The sequence below is a fragment of the Scardinius erythrophthalmus genome (genome assembly GCF_964197995.2).
Source record: "Scardinius erythrophthalmus genome assembly, chromosome: 9".
NCBI lineage: Eukaryota > Metazoa > Chordata > Actinopteri > Cypriniformes > Leuciscidae > Scardinius > Scardinius erythrophthalmus.
In genome coordinates this window covers 33,584,892-33,609,180 of record NC_138229.1, presented here as the reverse complement: position 1 = coordinate 33,609,180, position 24,289 = coordinate 33,584,892, and the positions used below count along the sequence as shown (strand labels likewise).

At 37.0% G+C, this 24,289-nt stretch overlaps 1 protein-coding gene across 2 annotated transcripts in view; it reads right to left on the bottom strand.

Moving 5' to 3' along the window:
- Positions 1-200: 200 nt before the first annotated feature.
- Positions 201-24,289, bottom strand: part of dis3l2 (DIS3 like 3'-5' exoribonuclease 2) — a 58,497-nt gene continuing 34,408 nt past the window's right edge. Inside the window, exons 14-21 of one of the 2 annotated variants that reach the window (XM_081373387.1) lie at positions 23,781-23,860; positions 23,339-23,522; positions 13,596-13,682; positions 11,732-11,879; positions 9,407-9,537; positions 9,060-9,164; positions 4,896-5,000; positions 201-1,842 (exon numbers count right to left, since the gene is read on the bottom strand). In XM_081373387.1, the coding sequence (XP_081229513.1) occupies positions 1,744-1,842; positions 4,896-5,000; positions 9,060-9,164; positions 9,407-9,537; positions 11,732-11,879; positions 13,596-13,682; positions 23,339-23,522; positions 23,781-23,860 (939 nt within the window). In that variant the 3' untranslated portion in view covers positions 201-1,743. The remainder of the gene's footprint in view (positions 1,843-4,895; positions 5,001-9,059; positions 9,165-9,406; positions 9,538-11,731; positions 11,880-13,595; positions 13,683-23,338; positions 23,523-23,780; positions 23,861-24,289) is intronic. The other variant, XM_081373388.1, reaches the window with a different exon arrangement.

Here is a 24,289-nt window from a genome sequence, read left to right as displayed (position 1 = left end):
GAGAACTGGACCCTGACTGAATGAGCCTGGTTTCTCCCAAGGTCCCCTTATTGGATGAGATCTGAACAATGACACTATTGCCTTTTTAGAGCTGCTTTGCAACATTATTTTCCTGTTTCACTGTAAAGCTGCTTTGAAACAATCTGTATTGTATAAAGCGCTATATAAATAAAGGTGATGATAAATAAATGGAGGTGGTGGAGACTTTGTGGAAGTGGTGTTTATTATTATTTTTTCAGTCAGTATCACACTTAACCATATTCATTTGCCAAACACCACAGGTTTTCCCCTATTACTCACACTGCATATATATATTTTAGGACTACATTTTTAGACCAATGTTACAACAAATGTGCACTTACATCAAATTGAACCCCTAACGGAGTACATACAGCACAAGTTTCCAATTAATTACCATATGCAGATTTTACAAACATTTTACACATGGATACTGCCACGTTCCAACCCTACAATGGGCAACCCCCCCCACACACACTTCATTTACACAGCAGTTCTTGTAAAGCAAACAAAATGCTGAATTTTTTTTTTTTTTGTCACATCATATGACTTGCTAACTGTGGAGATTATTCAGCTGAACTTAATGGTTTAAATGAAGTTAAGCCCAGATGCCTTTTTCTAGTCTTTTGGACGTGTTACATAGTCATTGTCAGTTTTAGAGTTTTATACTGGCATATCACACTATACAGTAGAGAAGACATTGTTTGCAAGATCAATAGTTTGTAAATAGTAAATAGTTGATATCTGAAACAATCACTGAAATTCCATGTGCAAAAATAAGCATATGAAAAAAATTAAATGAAATGCATAAGATGAGACAAATGACACTTTAAAACATTTCTTAAAGACATCAAATAGACGTTCAGTGTGTGTAAAACAGTATTCAAGTGTATGGGGTACTTGGGGCAGTACCTTTACATACATAAGAAGCAAGCAGTGGAGTGATTGTAAAGTAAAATTCTCTGCCAGATGTTTTCTTCAAATGGTGGGTCCCAAAAGTTTTGATGCTTTACAACTAATTCTTGAAAATAATTAAAAAGCATCTATCAATAGTTAACAAAAGGTCCTATTTAAAAACATAACAGATCCAGTATTTGCAACAAAACAAAGCAATCACTCAGCCAAGCTAATATATAGTCCAAAAATCACTTAATAAAATGGTATGTTTGTTAAGGGCTCAATGCTTCCCATTGGGAAAACAAAATAATCATTAACATATCTGCAACTTCTAAAGTTGACAAACGCCATTTCCGAAGTGATTATCTCTCATTCAAAGGCTGCATATCCTAAAAGATTTAAGGCAGAAAAAAAAAAAAAGCTCAAATGTTACAAAGCACACAATGGTCGAAGTGTTAAAACACTGGCATCAAAAAGGTAACTAAAATTCACGTTGGAAACTATTCTCTGAATTAGGGTGAATTCCATGTTGTTTCAAAATAGAAATATTTAAACTTATGGCACAATCCCTGAAAACAAAACCTTCACTTAACACTTCCTGAGGCTAAAGCAAAATATTTCCAATATTTCAACTTGAACACTTAACATTCCCAAATTAAAAGAAATGTGCATTTGGCAGATTTCAGAACAAAATCCTATAAAAGTCAAATAAAATCACATAAAATTGAGTTCATGGTTTACTTGTGCAGAGGAGAAGCCTTTATCACCATTGATACTTCTGTTTGGTTAAGAATAAACCTGCGGAAATAAAAATTGAGTTGGGATAATTCATACAAGTGCTGAGGGTCTCTTTAGCACAGCACTGTATTTCATAGGAGCTCTATCTGCCTTCAGCTGAACATTCAACAGGGTGAAGATGGAGATCTCCTGCAGAAGAAGACAACACACCATTATCCACTGCAAGAAATAACCATGGTGTGTGTTTGCTAGGATGTTCCGAGATGTAGCTACGGTGTTGATCCGCAGTTTCTATGATATTTTGAGTGGTTTTGGCCCAGGGTCAACCCAGACTTTGTTGGTGCCCTGGGAGAGATTTTAGATTGGCGTCACTGAAACACTGGCAACACTAAAATGGATTTAAATTACTTATATTTATAAAAATAACAAATTTGACAAACAACCTGCTCCAAATTACTTTTTAAATATTTAAAAAAAATTAAAATGTACACAAGAGTTACATGAACCATTCAGTACTCAGAGATTTAAGTGGAAAATATTAGGGGACGTAATATTATGTAAGGGATAATGTAGAGCGAGGCGGTTGTTATAGCGAATACAACCCCGACAGGCTGATCGGGACCCTGACGCAAAGAGGAGGGGTCTTGAATCAGCCTGAAGGGGTTGTATTTGCTATAACAACCGCCTCGCTCTACATTATCTCGCTTATTACATGGCTACCCACCTAATAAATCAATAATTTGACACAAAATATTGATTTAAAAAGGAGTTTATTGATTTAAAAACGATTGTATTGCTTCCGCTAAAGAAAATAGTCCGTTCCGTCTCTACGGTTAGAATCCTGCATCCATAGCAACGCTCTGTTTTTCATGGCAACGGTGTGTTATACTTCGCAGCGGTCTGTTATCAAGAAATAACAGACCGCATTCTACATTGGAATTCAACCAAGCCATGTAATAAATCTGGATATTGTTGATTACCTCACAATAAAAGTGAAACTGTGTGACAAAGTCACCTTTCAAGTCACCTTTTTTATACAGCACTTTATTCAAAACAAAATGCCTTCGTAGTGTAGACGCTCATGTAGGACTGTGCGACTGACCGTATTTCGATTCCGATTTTCCAACGATTATAAAAACAAGATAATCAAGCTAAAATGATTATTGTGCCACTGCCGCATTCCGTCCAAGCGCACTTTTCTTTCCTTCACAGCGGTGTGCTTTCGTTCCTCCCCAAGTCAAATTGAACATCCATTCAGCCGAATAAGTGAGTGTTGTAAAATGCACTCTACTGTTGCTAAACTGCCGGACATGCTTGATATTAAACAGTGTTATTAAAAGTGCATTAAACTGCAAAAGAGATGCTGTTCCCTAGCCGGCCTCCTGTGCGTACGCTCCGAGATGGGGAACGGGCATAAGCAAACTTTACTGTGGGCTTCAGATACGCGCCTAAACGGTCAAATAGCCTACACACAAATATGTCGAAATGCCGTTTTGGTAAGTATCCTCAAACACAGTCAGTTATATCTTAAGTGAATGTAAACATTTTGAGAAAGCGTGTTTGAAATGCGCTGGATCTGTGCAGCTCTTGAAGTCATTAATGTTAATCAAACAACAAAAGACAAAGATAAAATCACACATTGCTCTTGAATGAATACATTTTGTAGTTATAAATGAATAACTTTTGTAGTTTTAAATAAGGATTAGTCTATCTTTAATGTATACAGCAGTGTTATTTTACATTTGATTACTTTATTAAATTTCTGTTGTAGGATATTACTCATCTGAATACTACTGTTAGTACATCTTCCTGAAAAACCTAAACCACTTCATTTAATTTGTATTTTTGTTCTGTTGTATTTTTTGTCGGTTTTGTTTGTAATTTGTTTCTTTGTTCTTATTGTATTGCTGACTGTTTACTTGTCTTCTGTAACTGTTTTGAGGACTTTTTACTTACATTAATTTACCTAGTATTAGTTTTAGCTGAAGTATCGATAGTTGTGAAATGTAAAAATTTTAATTTAAAATTTCTCGTATCATGAAATAAGACTTTGATCATATCACCCAGTAATAATAGTGCTAAATAACTGAGATTTCAATATTGACCCAAATAACCGTGATTATGATTTTTGCCATAATCGAGCAGCCCTACGCTCATGCTCATTCCTGATTTCTAAAACACACTTACAGTGTTCGGCATGGTCTTGCGACTGTCGGAGCAGAAATGAAAGCTTTTCCGTCGTCTTCAGGCGCGCTACTATCTTTTTGCACCCCAGGGTACCTGCATTACCTATGCCACGGTTCGGCCTTGTTTCAGCTCTTGTCAACTGGGTTTTCTGAGAACACTGCTATTTGGTTACTAGGGTGATCTAAGCAGCTGCCAGGGCGTTGTTAGGTTCTGAATGGTTTTAAGAATGTTGATACACTATATGGAGAAAAGTATTGGGACACAACTCTTAAATTATTGAATTCAGGTGTTTGAATCAGACCCATTGCCAAAGGTGCACAAAATCAGACAAGAGTTCAGTGAATTGAACAAGTGTGGTACTCTTGATAGAATGCCACCTTTGCAATAAGTCAGTTTGTGAAATTTCATCCCTGCTAGATATATCATGGTCAACTGTGAGTGGTATTATTGGAAAGTGGAAGCATTTAGGAATGGCAGCAACTCATCCACGAAGCGGAAGACCTCACAGAGCGGGGTCACCAAGTGCTGAGGAGCATGGTACATAAATGTCACCAAAGCTCTTCTTATTCCATAGCCGAAGAGTTCCAAACTTCCACTGCCATGACATTCTACTGGATGAATGGGCAAAAATTCCCACAGAAACGCTCTACAAAAACGCAATTTTTTATTTAGAATGCAATGACACTACAGTCACTGTTGGTGTAATGGTCAGGTGTCCCAATACTTTTGTCCATATAGTGTATATGCAGTTGGTACTGTGTCCCAGGCAGTTTCTTGGGTGTTGCTAAGCAGCTGTTAGGACGTTCTGAGTGTTTTTATGGATTGCTATGTGGTTGCTCGATTCTAAATGTGGTTTAGAAAATTGTTATGTGGATTGCTGCATCTGTTATAAACGTAAAAGCATATCTTCATGATTAAAGTTATTTTTTTTAAACATTTCGAAATTGTAAACATTGTGTTTGCAACTGCACTCATTATAAACCCACCAATACAACCGATATTGAGAAAATGAGGCTTTTAGCAAACAGAAGAAAGCTGCATCATTAGTAGCGCACCTGTTGTATGGACTCCTTGCTTGGGTCACCTGTTTCCCAAAAAAGTGTCATCTCTGGTCTTTTTCCCACTTTACGGAAGTTGACTGCCTTTAGTCCCTCTAATGACTTCAAGAGAAACAAAGCATGTTATTTATTATTCATTATTTCATGCATTATTAAAAAACAATGAATTTTTTTTTTTTTCTGTTGTGGCCATTTATAGTGTGCTGGTTTATAGCTCAGCTGGATACCACATAACATTCAATGGATTTAAAGGTGTTTTCACAGCTGGCAAAATGGGCTTTCAATTAAACTTGGCTGCCTATGTGGTAGGAAGTTAAATTATCTGAATCATCAAAATCAACAAAATCATGGGGTTGGTGGTTCATTGTAAGTTCATCGTTGATTACTCAATATATCATGGGACTATTACATTTAGAATAACTGTCTAGCCAGGATATCTTCAGACTTTCTCAAACAACGACCTTGCTACCTTGCTGATGCATTATTATTTTCAAATGTTAAATGTTAGGCCTGTAAAGAGAAATCAAAGGTTAAATGTTTTGGCCTGTAAAGAAAATGCTAGTTCATGATTCATTTTTAAAAATTCCCACTACAACTTGCACAATGTTCTTGAATTAATAATTTATTAGATTCACGCCGGTCTGTTATTGTAGGGACATCGACTTTACATTTTCACATCCCTAAACGATCTTTCCTCCCTTTTGTTTTAATTTATACTGGACATGAAAATGTTTGTTTATTTTTTATATATTTTAATTAATTTATTTTAATTCTTCCTAAATGTAAATCTTCTGCTTGCATGCTGTTCTTTTCTAGCTAATAATGGGCTTCATAAGCTTGAAACGTCCACCCTGTTACACATTGCATAGTAAAGATACACATTAGGCTTGTCAAAGGGAGAAAATGTCTGTCTATCATAAAAACACACTGGTCAAGCTCAGGCTATAACCTAATAATAATAACCTATAGTATAACCTAATAATTCTGACCAAATTTCACATTCAATGAAGGTTTGTCCACCCTGTTACATGAGATTTACTATGCAATGTGTAACAGGGTGGGCGTTTCAAGCTTATGAAGCCCATTATTAGCTAGAAAAGAACAACATGCAAGCAGAAGATTTACATTTAGGAAGAAATAAAATTAATATATATATATATATATATATATATATATATATATATATATATACCGGTATATATATATATATATATATATATATATATATATATATATATATATATATATATATATATATATATATATATATATATATATATATATATATATATATATATATATATATATATATATATATATTAGTGCTGTCAAAGTTAGCGCCGCGTTAATAACGCGTTAACGCAAAATCATATTAATGGCACTAATTTTTTTAACGGCCGATTAACGCAGCGCGTATTTTCTGGTTGACCCGTGGCCCAACCCCTAGTTGGAGAAATGGAGATACACAGTGTTGCCAACTTAGCGACATTGCAGACCCCTTTAGCGATTTTTTCCCCTTCAAAAAAGCGCCCAAACCTTATTTAGTTTCTGAGAATCGCCGGTACTGCTCCCAGCACGCGCGCGCACCTCTCTCTCTCTCTCTGCAGCGCGAGACGCAGAGAGAGAGAGAGGAGCATCGCTTTAATTCAGTTAAACAGATATTATGTTGCTTCTCTAATTGTACATGCAAGTATAGCCGAAATCGCAACACAAATATTGTCTTTATCTTATGTGTATTTGATTTCATCAGACGACGGCTCGATTATCAGGATTTTTGTGCAGATTAACGTCTTGGAAGGGAGAGCAGGTTATGTTTATTGGGTCGCGTTTCAGTCACTATTTTATATTCATTCCGTTGTTTGACAAAAGAAACAGTAAAATATACCAATGAAAACAGTTTTATTCAGAATTTAGCTTCATTAAAATGGGCACAGAGAGAGACAAACTAATGTAATAATAAATAATAAATGTACATTTAGCATTTTCAGAAGAGCTGCCCTGTCATGCAAAAATCTAAACATGTTTGTGTTAGTAAATTGCTCAGTGCAAAGAAAGAGAAGTAATGGGAACCTGGTATTTCTTTGTTCTTTCTACATGTGTCTAATAGACATGAACAAGTTCTTTGAAAAACATCTATGACCTTTGAAACATGTCTCGTCTTCATGCTCTATGTTGACTATGGTTTCAATAATAAACATACATTTGCATAAAGCATCCATATTTATCCATGCCCATGTTGATTTAGAGTATTACAAGCTTGAAAAGTTTTAATTTAAGGTACATTTAGAACAAATAAAAAATGTGCGATGAATTGCGATTAATCGCGAGTTAACTCATGACAATCATGCGATTAATGGCGATTACATATGTATATATATATATATATATATATATATATATATATATATATATATATACATATATATACACATACATACATACATACACACACATACATACATATACATACACATATATATATATATATACACAGTGCAATGCATAAGTGAATACACCCATGCTAAAGTTGACTAAAAAGAGGAATAAAAAATCATATTTTGGAAACTGAACTTAATGCCTTAATTAAAAAAATTAGGAAAAATCAAACCTTTAAGGACACCAATTTTCTTTGTGAATGAATAATGTATCGTAAATAAATAAATGTTCTTCCTTAAAATACATGGTGCATAAGTGAGTACACCCCTATGTTAAATTCCCATAGAGGCAGGCAGATTTTTATTTTTAAGTATTTTATTTTTTATTTTTTTTAGGATACTATGCATCCTGATAAAGTTCCCTTGGCCTTTGGAATTAAAATAGCCCCACATCATCACATAGCCTTCACCATACCTAGAGATTGGCATAGGGTACTTTCCATAAGATCATCTCTCAATGCAAATCAAACTAGCTTTTAGGCTAACTGAAATAAAACCATGCCAATCTCTAGGTATGGTGAAGGCTATGTGATGATGTGGGGCTATTTTAATTCCAAAGGCCAAGGGAACTTTATCAGAATGCATAGTATCCTAATTTTTTTTTTTTTAAATACTTACAAAAAAAAATCTGCCTGCCTCTATGGGAATTTAACATAGGGGTGTACTCACTTATGCACCATGTATTTTAAGGAAGAACATTTATTTATTTACGATACATTATTCATTCACAAAGAAAATTGGTGTCCTTAAAGGTTGGATTTTTCCTAATTTTTTAAATTAAGGCATTAAGTTCAATTTCCAAAATATGATTTTTTATTCCTCTTTTTAGTCAACTTTAGCATGGGTGCATTCACTTATGCATTGCACTGTATATATATATAAGTCATGTGATTCAGGGAATATGCTTAATATCTGAAGGGGCAAATAGCACCAATGTAACAGGGTGGACAAGTTTGAGGGACATAAACTCATTAATAGGTTTTATGCATAAATAAAAATAGGCATGACATTAAATTGTATTTTATGTCAAAGAGAATAAGTAAATGTATATACTAATACTAAAAACTGCTAATTTGAACCATGATTGGGGACATGGGAATTTGTCTGTCAAATGCTTATTTTTTAATTATTTTATTATTCTTAGGTACTAATTATGAATTTGTGTTAATTGGGGTACATCTATGGATGAAAAACCATGTGGTATGAAACTTGATTAACATTTTATGTGAAATATGCAGTATTGTTTCATGGGGACATAAAATCCACCAAACTATAGGAACGACCCAAACACAGGATTACCCGAGCAACAAAACGATAGATGCTTATGAGTATTACAAGATCCTCATAAGCAGTTTTTAAACAACACACAGTTCGAACCACTTTTCAGAGAGACTGAAAATAAAAGATGCAGTTCCGACTATATTGGATCCGACAGTAATGTCGCAACTCACGAGTGTACATGTACTTATTTTACTTTCACTTTACTGAAAATTATGAATATAAAAATGACATTAATTCATCATTTTACACATGCATTTCATTTAAACACTAATATAAATGTAATAACTACCTCACAAATACATAAGGAATAAATATAAGTAAAAATGATTACGCAGACTGGAGTATCTTTGATAAATGAGGTGTATGGCTGAATTTCACTGGTTTACTAGTTTACTATTTAGAAAGAAAAGCTGTGAAAACAAATAGTTGAATAAGTAATACGTACATTACAGTAGATTCGTTTCTGCACTCCATAGCGAAGCACCAGCACATCAAAGGACTGGTCCAGGACCCCCATGACCATAGCTTCTGAATCCAGAGGACCACACTCCTACCAGCAACATCACACTCATTAATAAATGGTTTGTTTACCAACAACATTTCTGCCTTTGCAGATCAATAACAACTATGCTAACATTATATCAAGGGCAAAATGTATTTGCTCAAATTTGTTCAAAGTTTTTTTTTTTATTACTATTCCTATTTACATACAGAAGACTTTTACTCTATGTGCAATCTGTGCAAATGATAAATAAATCCTGACCTCTAGAGCATCTTTGCTATGATACATACCTTCACAAAGACAGCAAAGAAAAGTTCAGAGCTCAGCTCTTGAACTCTCTTTGAAGCAGTCTTCCTGTCATTGCAGTGGGATGACTGTTTGTGTACTTCTTCTCCTGAGAGACTCAAACGTGGCCCACAGTCTGTAATGACACAGATAGAATAAATATGAGGCTCCAGATAAAACAGCACTTAACTTAAAGTCTGCATGAACCAGAAGTTGTGCATTTCAGAATGAAATGCAATACAGAAAGATAAAAAAATAGAGGACGGGGCTTGATTTTAGCGCACATCCTCGCCATCTCTTTCTCACAGCAGACTGACAATCTGCCCAAGCCTGTTATAAAGGGGAAGCACATTTTGAGAATTTGACTAAAGATTACGAAGATCATTTTGTTCATTCGGTGGATTAATTTGCACTGGCATTCGGTGGATTAATGATCATTTTAAACTTTCAAATGTGTTCTAGTAAATGTTGACTAGAACTTGGCATGTTCATTTCACTCATGTAACCTAATTTGTGACTCAATTACAGTGGGATTTATTAGCATCCTCTTGGTCGACTTTACAAAGGATGTGTTTGGATATCTTTGTAAAGAGTTACCAATCGGGAGAAGGGTATACAAAAGTATTTTGAAAACATTAGATGTGCCATGGAATACTGTGAAGGCCATCATCAACAAGGGGAGACAACAGGGCACCATAATGACATTCCAAATGAAAGGGCACCCGTCAAAAATTGATGGATGCTAGGATTTACAGAAGCATTAATTGAGCTGGAGGGATATCTGACAAGTATTGGTCACATGCTGCATGTGACAACAACATCCTGTATTCTTCATATGTCTGGGCTATTGGGTAGGGTGGTCAGATGGAAGCAATTACTCACAAAAATAAAAAAGAAGAAAAAACATGTGGTCCAAAATGCAGCAGCTAGAATTCTTCCTAGAACCAGGAAGTATGACCATATTAGCCCAGTTCTGTCAACACTTGCTTAAAATCTTGCTGATTACTTACAAAGCACTAAATAGTTTAGCTCCCCAGTACTTGAGCGAACTCTTAATGCATTATAGTCCTTCACGTCTATTGCGATCTCAAAATTCTAGCCATTTGATAATATCAAAATCGCCTGACGGCGGTAGATCCTCTTCCTATTTGGCACCAAAACTTTGGTGTAGTCTTCCTAACATTGTCCGGGAAGCAGACACACTCTGTCAGTTTAAATCTAGACTAAAAAACACATCTCTTTGACCTGACATACACATAGAACATTATACATATCTATTATTCAAATCAGTTAAATGATTGTTAGGCTGCATAAATTAGGTCAGCAGAACTGGGAACATTTTCTATAAAATCCGATATGCTTATATTAGTCTCTCTGGTTATCCCGAGTTTTACTGAAGTCAGCCGGATCCGGGCTGTATCCAGATCAGATGGTGGACCTGCACCAAGACACGACCACAACGCATCCCTGAAGTGTCAGCAGAGATTGTGTCAAATAGACTCTCCCCTGTGAAGGCCTCATCGACACAACAGCCATCAGCACTGATCCTCAACAAACCCGCCTCCATATAGGCGTGATGACTCGATCTTCAACCAGATGGAACTGGAAAAATATTCTGAATGTTCTGATCCAATCTGACTTCTGACCTGTAATGCTGCCTGAATCATAATCAATTGTTTTCCCCCCCTCTAACCTGTTACCTGATGGGGTTTTGGTTCCTTGCCACTGTCGCCTTTGGCTTGCTTAGTTGGGGACACTTAATATTCAACAATATTATTGATCTGTTATCACTGTAAAGCTTCTTTGAAACAATCTGTATTGTAAAAAGAGCTATATAAATAAAGGTGACTTGACTTAAAATAATTATGGTTTAATGAAACCAAATTGGTTTGAACTTTTGGGCCATAATTTTAAAAGGAATGTTTGGCTCAAAAACAAGATTGCTCATCACCCAAATAACACCATACCCACAATGAAGCTAGGTGGTGCAAGCATCATGCAATAGGGCTCCTTCTCCTCAGCTGGGACTGAGGCAGTGAACTACTCCAGTTCTTGTTAAAACACACTAGACATGCTTATTCTGTGCATTTTGATCACTTTTTGTGGGAAATCATATTTGTTTTGTCCATCAAAAGTGTGCTTTCACTTTAAGTGAGCGTGAGTAGTGCAGCAAAAATAGACTCGGCACCGAAACCCCTGATTCACTGCTGCTCTATTAAATGTTGCATTGCATAATGGAACATTTCCCTCACTAGTGAGCAGGCAGCAGGACGTTGAGAACCTCAAGCAATAGTCACATGCACCCTGACTCTTGACCACGAGTAACTCACCAATGGAGGCGGCCAGTAGACGGTGCACTATGACATCAGCATACCGTCGTATAGGTGAAGTGAAGTGTGTGTAAAGAGGCACATTCAGAGCATAATGACGGAAGAACTTCTCATCCTTCAGAGCTCCAGAACAGAAATACACCGCCATCTAAACAGGAAAACGATATCAAATAATTCTGATTAGATCACAAGACGTTCAACAGTCACCATTGCTTCAGTTCTAATAATCTGACACATTAGCTCTGTTACAATTCAGAGTAAGCTGCGCAACCAGGATGGAATTGATGCTTCTTATACACACACACAGGCTGTTCCAAACAGCAGGTAGAAAATGATGCTGCTTTGTAAGAAAAATCTATTATTAAGTGTTCCCAAAATGGTGGACTAAAGGAACGGCTTAGATACGGATAGAGTTATTGATACTGGATAAAATACATATTAGTACTGAATAAAATGCAATGATATAATATTCAGTAATATTATCGATTTGACTGCACTGACACTATTGTATGAGAACAAAACTTGAAAAGAATTGAGCCGGATGACACCAGTGTAATGCTGCATTATAGCCAATTCGACTTGGTTACATTTACATTTACATTTAGTCATTTAGCAGACGCTTTTGTCCAAAGCGACTTACAAATTAGGACTAAATTAAGTGAGTCATCATGAAGAGGCAAAAAACAACGCAAGAAGTGCTCAAAATACAAAGTTCAGGCATTGTTCAGAGTAGCATTAGCCCGATAAGCGAGGATATAAAGGAAAAGGAAAGGGAAGAGAAGGGTTTTCAGTTGTCTTTTGAATGTTGCCAGGGATTCTGCATTCCGGATGAGGGTGGGGAGAGCATTCCACCAGCATGGAACTGTGAATGAGAATGTTCTGGAAAGTGATTTTGTGGCTCTCTGTGATGGAACCATGAGACGTCACTCGTTGACCGATCGTAGGCTTCTGGTAGGGATGTAGAGTTAGGAGTAGGAGTGAGTAAAAGTAGGAGGGAGCTGAGCCTGTCGTCGATCTGTAAGCAAGCGTCAATGCCTTGAACTTGATGCGAGCGGCGAGAGGTAGCCAGTGCAGAGAGATGAACAGAGGAGTGACGTGGGCCCTCTTGGGCTCGTTGAAGACAAGACGAGCTGCAGCGTTCTGAATCATTTGCAGAGGCTTCATACAGTAATTGATTAATTTTGCAACATCAACAATGTTACTGAACTTAATTCTCAAAGTGGATAACCTGCTTTACCGCAGAATTCTGATGTATCATTGATCATTATTTTCCTGGTTATTATTGCACAGCTGCTTTGAAACAATCTGTATTGTATAAAGCACTTTATAAATAAAGGTGCCTAGACTTTAAAAAGGAACGATAATGCCCTTTATTTAAGTGTTCAATGTATTTTTATGCTCAGAGTATCAAGCTAGAATCAATCTTTTAGGATAGGTAGCTGCCAATAGGTGTGTTTCCATCCAAAGTTGCGTATTTAATTCAAGCACAAAATTGGAATATCTCATAAAACATTTGTGAATAATAAACAGTTTCCATCCACTTCCTGATAAACTGGCGCTAAATATCATAAGAAAAATGGAAGTTGCTGCAGTAGGAGAAGCCACTGTATAAAATAACTTCACATAAAATAAATGACTTGCGCATAATTTGCAAATTTATGCTATTTATGTTATTTAAAGCGAATTATGAAAATGCGCATAAAAATAGATGGATGGAAACATAGCTAATGTAAACAATGAAGCAGCTGAATAGGGTGTGAAAGAGACAACATCCTCTTCCCACTCAACATGGTGTGGACATATACATCAGAATGGATGAACAGAAAGTGGATTTAAACTGTTAATAACTGGAGCACATCTTCACCTGCATTGGCCTGGAGCACATGTGAGTGAGAACTTCTTTTCTGGCAGCTGTATACTCGTCATCTCCAAAGCTTTCATTCAGACTCCTCTGTCATAACAATACACACAGATTAGAATCCGCACACAATTGTGCAAAAACACACACACACACACACACACACACACACACACACACACACACACACACACACACACACACACACACACACACACACACACACACACACACACACACACACACACACACACACACACACAGGGTTTTTGTGTTTCATGAACACACTCCATTGACAATTACAATGATATAATGATTTTTATACTGAACAAACTTTACACTATTTCCTAATCTTAACCTTTTCATTTTTATATATTTTTTTAAAAACTTCTGGGTTAGACATAGTCCTTGAGTAGGAAACAAGACAATGTGTCAGTAGCTGATGCTAGGGGAACACCTTTGGGTTGTGTCATTTGTCTAAAGACCATATAGAATCACGCCAAGCTATGGGAACGGTTCACATATGGAAGGGGGGAAATCTCCTCAACCACCACCAATGTGCAGCATCCACCTGGATGATGAGACGGCAGCCATATTGCGTCAGAACGCCCACGAAATATCATCGTATTGTGGAGAGGAGACAAAGTGATGAAGCCAATCAGTATATATGTATATATATTTGTGCTGTCAATAGATAAAAAAAAAAAAAAATTAAATCACAATTTTTTTATGTAATAATTTCACAGTTAATCTCCGAATTAATGTAGAAACAAAGATATATTATGATACAGTATATTTGAAATACCTGTTTAAATGGCATCTTTGCATGAATGAAGGACAGTATCACTGATACTAATACAGCTACTGATGCTTTGATGAAAATGACTGGCACGTGCACATGGCACTTGGCGCAAGTCTTTCTATGCGTCACTGACAGGACATTCACAGACCACAGAGAGTCAGGACCTCAGTTTAATGTCTCATCTGAAGGACGGTGCTTTTTTGACAGAATAGTGTTCCCATCACTATACTGGGGCATTAGGACACACAGAACACAGGTTGAGCACCTCCTATTGGCCTCACTAACACCTATTCAAGGCAGCAACACCGTTTTCCCAGGAGCTCTCCCATGCAGGTACTGACCAGGCTAAACCCGGCTTAGCCTCAGTGGGCAACCAGGCTACAGGGTGATAACTGCTGGCTGAACAGATTAGATTTATGCCACTGGCAAGTGTGGTCAGTAGTCTAGATCAGTGGTTCTCAATCCTGGTCCTGGGGACCCACAGCTCTGCACATTTTATATGTCTCCTTTATCTGACACACCCAGTTCAGTTCAGAGCTCTTTCCTAACGAGATGATGATCTGAATCAGGTATGTTAAATGAGGGAGACATACAAACTGTGCAGTAGGGATGCAACGGTACACGGTAAAATCCCGGACCGTTCGGTCAGCCCTGCACGGGACAATCTACCCTCGTGTCCCGCGGGACTTCGGTTTTGCCATTGAGTTCGCGCTGATCCTTTTAGTTTTTGCTTTAGGCGCCGTTCACATATCGCGCCTAAAAACGCGTAGAAAACGCTAGGCGCGCCGCGTTCTCCTTTTTCCAAAGCGCTAGGGCGGTTGCGCTCCGGAGGCGTCTGTCGTTGCTAAAGCAACCATCAGCTGCGCTCTTATGGCGTTCCGATCGGTTCTTTTATATGACTTTGCAACATGCAAACGTCTCAATGAACGTCTCACTCAACGTCTTATTTTTTTTTCTTTCTGCTATTTATTCCATTCATTTTAAGACGCAGACGTGACGCAGACGTCACGCTGACGTCACGTAAATCACACGTGGCAGTGAAGTGTTGAGTCAGACGTCACGCGTCATTCACGTGTGGCAGTGAAGTTATTAATTATTTTTTTCTCTAACACGTATTTAACACTCTACTCAACACGGCTCAGTGCAGTGTGCCAGCGGTTGCGATCGGTTCTTTAATATGACTGTGCAACATGCACTCGTCTCAATGAACGTGACACTTGCGTCTGTCTTATAACGTGACGTCTGCGTCTGTGATTTATATATAGGATTTTGTGTGTGTGTGTGTGTGTGTGTGTGTGTGTGTGTGTTGTTTAACCCACATTTTGAGGTCCAAATGCCCCCACAAAGATGGAAATAAGAAGAAACAAATAGGCTATTGCATTTTTATAGCTTATTGTTAGGGTTGTTATTGTGTTTTTAATTTTTTATAGTTTTAAAAGGCCTAGGCTACAGCACTTTGGTAAACTAGAAAACAGACAACTCGATAGCGCAAACACTGTTTCTGTAGATCATTTAAGAATAGAATTGAAAAATAGGCTACTATTTTTTATATATAGCCTAAGTCACCTGTGGTGAAAAAAAACGACTGTAAACTTTTTTTTAAAAATAGTTTGTAAACTATTATTTGACTTTTTGTTTATGACGTTTTGCCCCTTTATTAAACATTTAAAATATTCACAAATTAATATGGATTTTTTTTTTTTTTTTTTTTTTGATTTTACTGGTTTTCTAAGGCCAAATTATTTTCCCACGGTGCTGAATGAGAAGAGCCATCTCTGGAACCATACAGAGAGCTGATTTATAGGTGGTTTATAGGCTAATGATAATAAATGTGTCTGAAAAAATAACGAGGCATTTTAATTGTTTTTATTAATAAACTAGTATAGTGTCGGCTGCAAACATATCTCCATCTCCGCTGTAAAGCGGATGCGCCTTTAGATAAACAGTATTTGCTTTAGATTCAAATTTGTTCGTTTAAAATTGGACATTTCAAGCTTTATTTTGTTTCAGTTCATTTATGAGATGCGCGCCAGTTCACGGAGATCATGAAAGCGCGCCTGATTGTTTTCTTTTATTTTACGAAATCAAAACGTTTTCTTGTTATTGTGAGTTTACTCAAATAGAAGTAGTTGCAAATTATGTATTATTATTTTCTATATGACCATAAATTATGAGCATTTTAAGTTGTTTCCACTGTTGATAGGAAAATACAAGTGTTCGCTCCCGCGCCTCCGTGCCACGCAGTGCGCGCTCCACTCCGCACAAACCATTGGATATGCGTCAAAATCTTGTTTATTTGTGATAATCAAATAAAACCCTGTATTATTATTGTCTAACCTGTATTATGACTGACATATGACGAATTGCTTTGTTCCTTTTTTCGATAAAAGCGTCTTGTAAATATTGTTTGTTCTTAATTTTTCTTTATTTTTTTGTCATTGTTATAATAACAACGAAATAACATCAGAGAATCTTACAATATAAGTGCAATAAAAAGTCCATAAAGTGCAATCCGTTATATCACTAACAATTGTATAAACAATATACTATTGATTGTGAGATGTAGTAAATAGTACAGCAATGCATTCCCAACTATTAAAGTTGTGTAGAGAGAAAATTGTGGTGTATGTGGTGGGGTGGGTATAAATTGGAGGAATATTTTTTTCGGCCCGTCCTCACTAGAACAGCAAGCGGTACGTTGTTAATTATTGTATATTGTGTATTAAGTGGAATACTTCAAATTGTCTTAGCGTGCATGCTTAAAGTGATTCTCAATTGTAGCGGGTCCAGGAAAAACGAGGCCCTTTAAAAAAGTTATATATCTTCATTACCTAGGGATCAAATTAGGGTATACAAAATACAAAAAGTAGTCAAAACGCATAACAGAACTTTTTTTTTTATTTTTTTTATGTGCTTATTATTTTTAACAAACGAAATGTCAATCTTCATCTTTATAACAGAAGATACAATACAACAATCTTCAAATACAGTATAATGTTCACGTATAAAGGTTTGTCACCTTTAAAACAGTCTTTATCGTGTAAGAACAAGCAATGCTACAAATACATGGTTAGCATATTAATTTAATCTCTTTTTTTCATTCATTTACTAATTAGGCTATGTTAACTCAACTAATGTAATGTAAATAACTGGATGATTACTATCCAATAAATAATAAGTAAAAAATGTCAAATAAATGTATTGATTAGAGTTGCCATATAGACTAAAGATTTTTGTAGTCAACTAGTAGTAATTTATTTAAGCAATCGACTAATCGCACGTTTATATTAATTAAATACTGGGTGCATGCATGGTATATAGCCTAGCTCAAGCGCACGCATAAATCTTGCTGCAAAGCACCAGCAAAAGTAGGCTTATTATAATAAATGTGTCTGAAAAAATAAAGAGGCATTTTAATTGTTTAACGTGTTTTTTTTTTTTTTAAATCCGTGTCTGCAAACATATCTCAATCTCCGCTGCGGATGCGCCTTATAGAAATTAACCTTTACGGATTACATAATCAGACACTTTCGATTTGAACTTGTTTATTTAAAAGTAGCCATTTCAAGCTATGTACAGTATAGCCTATTCCTCAAGTCTGACTGTGAGGCAGTAGGGCCTATACACTGTTTCAGTTCATTTTTGAGACGCGCTCCAGTTCACGGAGATCATGCGGCTGATTGTTTTATTTTATTTTATTTTACAAAAGCACAATGTTTTCTTGTTATTGTGAGTTTACAGCTATTACAGGCTATTTTAAGTTGTTCCCACTGTTGATAGGAAAGTGTTCGCGCCCGCGCCTCCGTGGCATGCAGCAAGCGCGCTCCACACTTCGCACAAACACTTGGATTTGCGTCAAAATCTTGTGTTCATAGGCTATGTGATAATCTTATATTAATTTATGACTGAAATTTGACAAATTGCTTTGTTCCCATTTAGGATAAAAGCGTCTTCTAAATATGTAGCCTAGACTAGCCTGATATTAATAATGAATTATTATTATTATTTGCGTTTATACCTAACTGAGTTCAGTAGGCTAATTTTTATCATGAAATAATTTATGAATGTTTTATTTTTATATAACCTAACCTTTTACAGTTTTGAAAATGTTTAAGAAATTCAAATAATAAATAGACACACCGTTTTGTGACTCTTTACTGTCCAAGCAGGACGTGAACTGATCGATTATCTCTTCTAGTTACAGCATGAATGAATATCAGGATATGTTGTTTAAGTGTGATGTTAAAAATCATGGGAGAATTGAAAGAGAAACTATAGGCTCTATGTTAATTCTCTTCCGGCTTGTATGACTATTGTGCCAAAATATTTATGTACCTGTTGATACAAATCTAAATGTTTTTATGCACAAGCAAATACATTTAGGCTAGATAATAATAATAATAATAATAATAATAATAGCATAATAATAATAAACTGTGCTCACCTTCCTCTTAACTGTTTTTAAGTATAATTCTGATGATAACTGTCTGACCGCCTGTCAATCAAACTTCGGTGAAACTCTAAAACTAAATATTACAACTCTAAAATTAAACATTAAAAATATTACAAATTACAAATATTATTTATGTTAGTTAAATCAGCCCAAATGTTTACAACTACGTTATTTTGTGTTGGTCAAGAGACTCCTAGTGGTGAATAGTAGGCTACATACATGCTTTTTATGATTTCTTGATAAGTAGGCTATCTGTGGATATGTTGACAAGAAACAATGGCAAACAAATATTTTAACATGAACATTTGTGTAAATTCATATTTACTATTTGGAATAAAAGCTATACATAAGCAAGGTAAAATCACTTAATTGCTAATAAAATACAACTGAAGATCAGTGGGAAAAAATAATAAAGAATGAGTGTATGGAATGTGCTGGAAACCGCCCTTGCAGCAGAATATGGCAGACGCAGACGTCACGTTCGGCACACGAACCAGTCATGTGGCAGACGCAGACGAGACGTTCGGCAGACGCAGACGTCACGTTCGGCACACGAACGAGTGATGTGGCAGACGCAGACGAGACGTTCGGCAGACGCAGACGTCACGTTCGGCAGACGCAGACGTCACGTTCATTGAGACGAGTGCATGTAGCAAAGTCATAATAAAGAGCCGATCGGAACGCCATACGCTCTGGTTGGTTCTTGTCACGTGACCTACGGTGCGCTTGCGGCATTCTGAAAAGTTGAGAATTTTCTCCACTGCTGGGGACATCGTTAGTGCCAACCGGTCTCGCCTTGCACCAGACAGTGTTGATAGACTCATCTTTTTGCACAAGAATCTCTCAATAGTGGATGAGTAAATAACATTGCACTTTGTATCCTGAATGCAGTATTTTTTTATTATATTATTTTGCTCTGCTTTTTTTTATTCAAAGCACAAGCTAATTTATGTTTGTTAAAGGTAAAAGTGCACTTTTTCTTTCACATTGATCACTTCATATACCAGTTATCAAGGTTTGGAATTGGGATCCACTTGAATATTTTGAAGTGTGTTTGTTTACATTTTGTATTTCATATAAGTGATAGTTGAAGAGGTTGTATTACTTAGTGTTGTTCAGTACAGACTAGAGTGTTAATTTATTCCATACATTGATGTTCTTCCTACTGTGACATTCTGTTTATGCTCATAAGAAAAATAAAACATATTTTTGGGATAAAATAGCAGTCTCTTTCTACACAAAACATGTACCGAAACCGAACCGAGACCGTGGCCCAAAAACCGAGGTACGGACCGTACCGTGGGCTATCTGTACCGTTGCACCCCTACTGTGCAGAGCTGTGGGTCCCCAGGACCAGGATTGAGAACCACTGGTCTAGATAGATCAAGACACAGATGTTACTGAGTCTCAAGGGTGCCAGACCAGCACCCATGCACTTTGAGAAAGTTTGAGGTGCTAAAGCCAGACTGAAAGGAAGAACCCGATATCAGTATGCTTTGCCCCTGAATATATGAACATCCTTCAGGTCGACCGTGACAAACCAGTCTCCTGGTTGAATCTGACCCTAAAAAGGACAGTGCGCTCACGCATATCGTTTTTTTCTAGTCATAGTCGTGATGTTGTCATTACAGTGCGGTACAGGCATCAGAACTGTGTCTCCTCGCAGCAGATCTTCATGTGTGTGACGAAGGGATTCCTGATATTTTTTTTGGGTCCGGACTAGGGCTGGGCAAAAAAATCGATTTTTCGATTAATCGTTTTTTTAAAATGAGGTCGATTCAAAATCGATTCTCAAACGCCAAGAATCGATTTTTTTCCATCTTTATTTGTCTATTATTACCCAAGTATCAGTTTTCCTTCATTGTTCATAGTCTCGCAAACTCAATTTTACAGCTAATGCTGTGAGATTTTATGTTAGTTTTATCTAATTCATAAAATAACCTCAATTAGTGCTGCACGTTTAATCATATCGCAATCGCGATTTCAAGCCTATACGCAATTAGGGTATATGATAGGGTGACCACCCGTCCTGCGTAGCGCGTGCGCGCACAGCGTTTGAAGCCCAATTCATGCGTCCAGCAAATTGAGACCGTGTCACGCATAATCTATGCTTGCTCAAAAAAAAGTTGGTTGCGCTATATCCTCGAGCCCCAAGCAGACAAACGAACATTACTTGACATTTTAGCACGCTATTGTTGCCACACAAACCCCTAAGTTGAACTGCTGACTAGCTGTTGTCAACTTTTTCGTTGTTGTCATGACAGCGCACGCACGCGCATACCAGACACAGTGGGAAGGAACTTTTAGATGCGCGCTTTCCAATTCGAAAAATTCGAGAAAGAGACTGTCTGAGAGGCAACGCCATCATCAATTAAAAAGAGAAGGTGTGGGTACAAGAAAGACTGGGGAAATGAATATTTGTGGCTGAAAGGTGTTGAGGGGGATACCGAGAGGGCTTTTTGTGACCTTTGCAAAACGTCCTTCTCAATCGGACATGGAGGGGAATACGATGTCAAGCGTATTTTTTTTTTTAAATACTTTTTTTTTTTTTACTGTTCCTGTGGTGTTGAGCAACTACAATTCCTGTTAATCCTATACTTTTATATTATAATTTATTTAAAGTGAATAAATTGTAATGAAAAATAAATAAAATTAAATAGTAAATCTTAAGTGGAAGTACATCTGTCAATTCATTGAATGTTCAAAATATTATGAGTCTTTATTTAGAAAAAAAAATACACATTGGTTGGCCTATTCATGAGCATACATCAGCAATTACACGTTTAGGAGAATAGGGCATTATTAATATACCATGTAAGGTGGTATGTGCTAGAAATGGGTAAATGAGTCTGCCCGTGGGCTGGGGGCACCACTGCGCCAGGCAGTGTCCCACATTGTCCCTCAGAAACATACCCCTTGTCCCCCCTTGGGCTTATTAGCAGGTGGTCACCCTAGTATATGACGCAAAATGCTGCGATTTTTTTTTTTTTAATGAAATAAACAAATTTGTGCTTTTAACGCAATTAATGCAGCATCTGTTAATTTTTTGTGTTACATGATCCCACTCTTATCCATGCAAATGCTTTTAAACCATTCATGCGCGACAAGACAAAATAGAGCTCACTGCCTGTGAATGTCGAGACTGTGACACAGAAAAACTTGCGATGATATCGTGCGTGCGCACAAGACAGCCCAGAATAGAGTTATCTTTCGCGCTTGAACGAACAATAACACACACAATTATGCCAAAATGTCTTTTTGTTGAGTATTTTCATAACATAAGAGCAGTCTTATGATGAACGTAAAGAGTTATGACTCGTGAGAGAATGAGGCGCGTGTGAGATCTGCGTCTCTGTCAGCAGCGGCTGGTCTTAAAGGGACAGTACACAGTAGCCACTAATTATCTCTGTCGTTAAAGTTAATCAAAGAACAAAGGGAACAGACAAAAACACTCACTACTCTTGACTAAAGAACTTTTGTAACTTTGATTAGTCTATATATAATTTATAATTAATGCAGCGCAGACTGTTTGATAACTTTATTCAATTTCTGTATATGGCCTAGCTGTTACACAGGAAGGGCACAGATGAAAATTATATGCAATGTTTTTATATGGGTTTATGTGAGGATTGTTAACCTGTAACACTTTTCTTTTCTTTTTCTTTTTTTAATAAATATAGGATTTGTATTAAATATTCATTGAGTCGAATCGAAATCTAATTTAGAATCGAAATCGAAAAATCGAATCGAGAATTGAAATCGAAAATCGAATCGAGAATCGAAATCGAATCGAATTGAGAGCTTGCGAATCGAAATCGAATCGAATTGTAACATCTGAATCGATACCCAGCCCTAGTCCGGACCAAGCGAACCAAGCAAACCAGACTACAAGTGTGAACAGACCCGCAGAGTCCTGTTCGGGTTCTGTTTGGTAAACCCGCACGTGTCTTGAGCTGATGGGTCTTGCTCATCAAAGACAGCGAGACATGAACGCAGCACTTTCATCTTAAAGTTGTCGCCACGCTTACAGAGTGAAGTGCCTTGCAGCACAGTTTGAGCATGCGGCACTTTACGTACCATGAGTGTCGTTGCTAAAAATATATAAACAGCGGCACACACTTGCGATAACTCTCCAAAGTACTTTCACTGCGAAGAGAAAATAGTCCACTCGATTTTGTTGCTGAAGAACACTGAATAAGCAACACACTAAGCTGGCATGATTATATAAAGACAGTCAGCACCACCCAAAGGTCTTCCAGGCTTGTCGGAATGCAACAATACGGTTGTGGAAGTAAAAATCCCAATTTTTCTAATAACAACTGAACAACTGGGCATCCACTTTTATGTAGGATTTTTGATTGTGAAGTGGAGATTGAATGTCAAGGTTTCCTTTAACAGTACTTTAACGTCTGTCTCAATGTTCCTGGTTTGGATCTGGAAGTCAGTTTGCCCATGTTGGTTTTTAATGGTGTTAATATAGTTTGAGATACCCACATGGAGTGCCCCAGATGAGGAGAAGTCAACGTCAAGGCCCATTTGGTCACAAAATTCCTGCAGGTCATCCACCATCTTGCTCTGGGGTGGCGGGTGTCTCCGCAGTAGGGCTAATTCTGGGTATGTGCAGTAGATCTGATGGGCGACCGCCATGTTTGCCAGCAACATGAACTCCTCTACCAGTCTGTATGACACAGGGCATGTGATTCATTGTTCAGAAGCACAATATGAAGGTGTTCAGGGCCACATGTTGTGCAATACCAGAACAGGAGGTGACCAGTTCAATTTCATTAAGAAATTACAACTAGCAAAAGGACAGAACCGAACAAAGCTGGCTTTAGATGACAAAGCATGCATGCCCACTTACACCGCTTAGTGGTGAGCATTTTATCACACAAACCACAGTCAGAGTCATATCAACAGTTTTTGTGTGCATTCTTACTTGTTGCTGTCCCGATACTGATAGATGTAACAGCCCTGAGGCATGCTGGACTCCTTATCGAGGGTGAAAGATAGCTTAAGCTGTAACCAGAAAATGTCAACAAATGAATTACATTACTGCAACGGTCATTAAAAAAAGATCATCAAATCATTCAGTTGCAAATTACTCCCTGTAGGCCTTTCCTATCATTTACAGTATAAATTACTTAGCACTAATCCAAGGGTATGTTATACAAAACTTGCACACGATTATTAGTGAATGAGGTTCAGTGAGAATCCAATTCTAGATTTTCCATGTTTCTTATAGATATTTGAACAGCCTTCAATACAGTAGGTATCAAATAGTACATGAATCCCTCATCTAGACACTCATGTTTTCTCATAAACTGACAAAATTAAACTTTAATTTTTAAATTAAAAACAAGAAAAACATAGAGTGGGCTTAAAAAAGTACATGTGTCTCAACCTTATAAGCTTGATATAAGGTTGCAAATAAGCCCAATTTGTGTT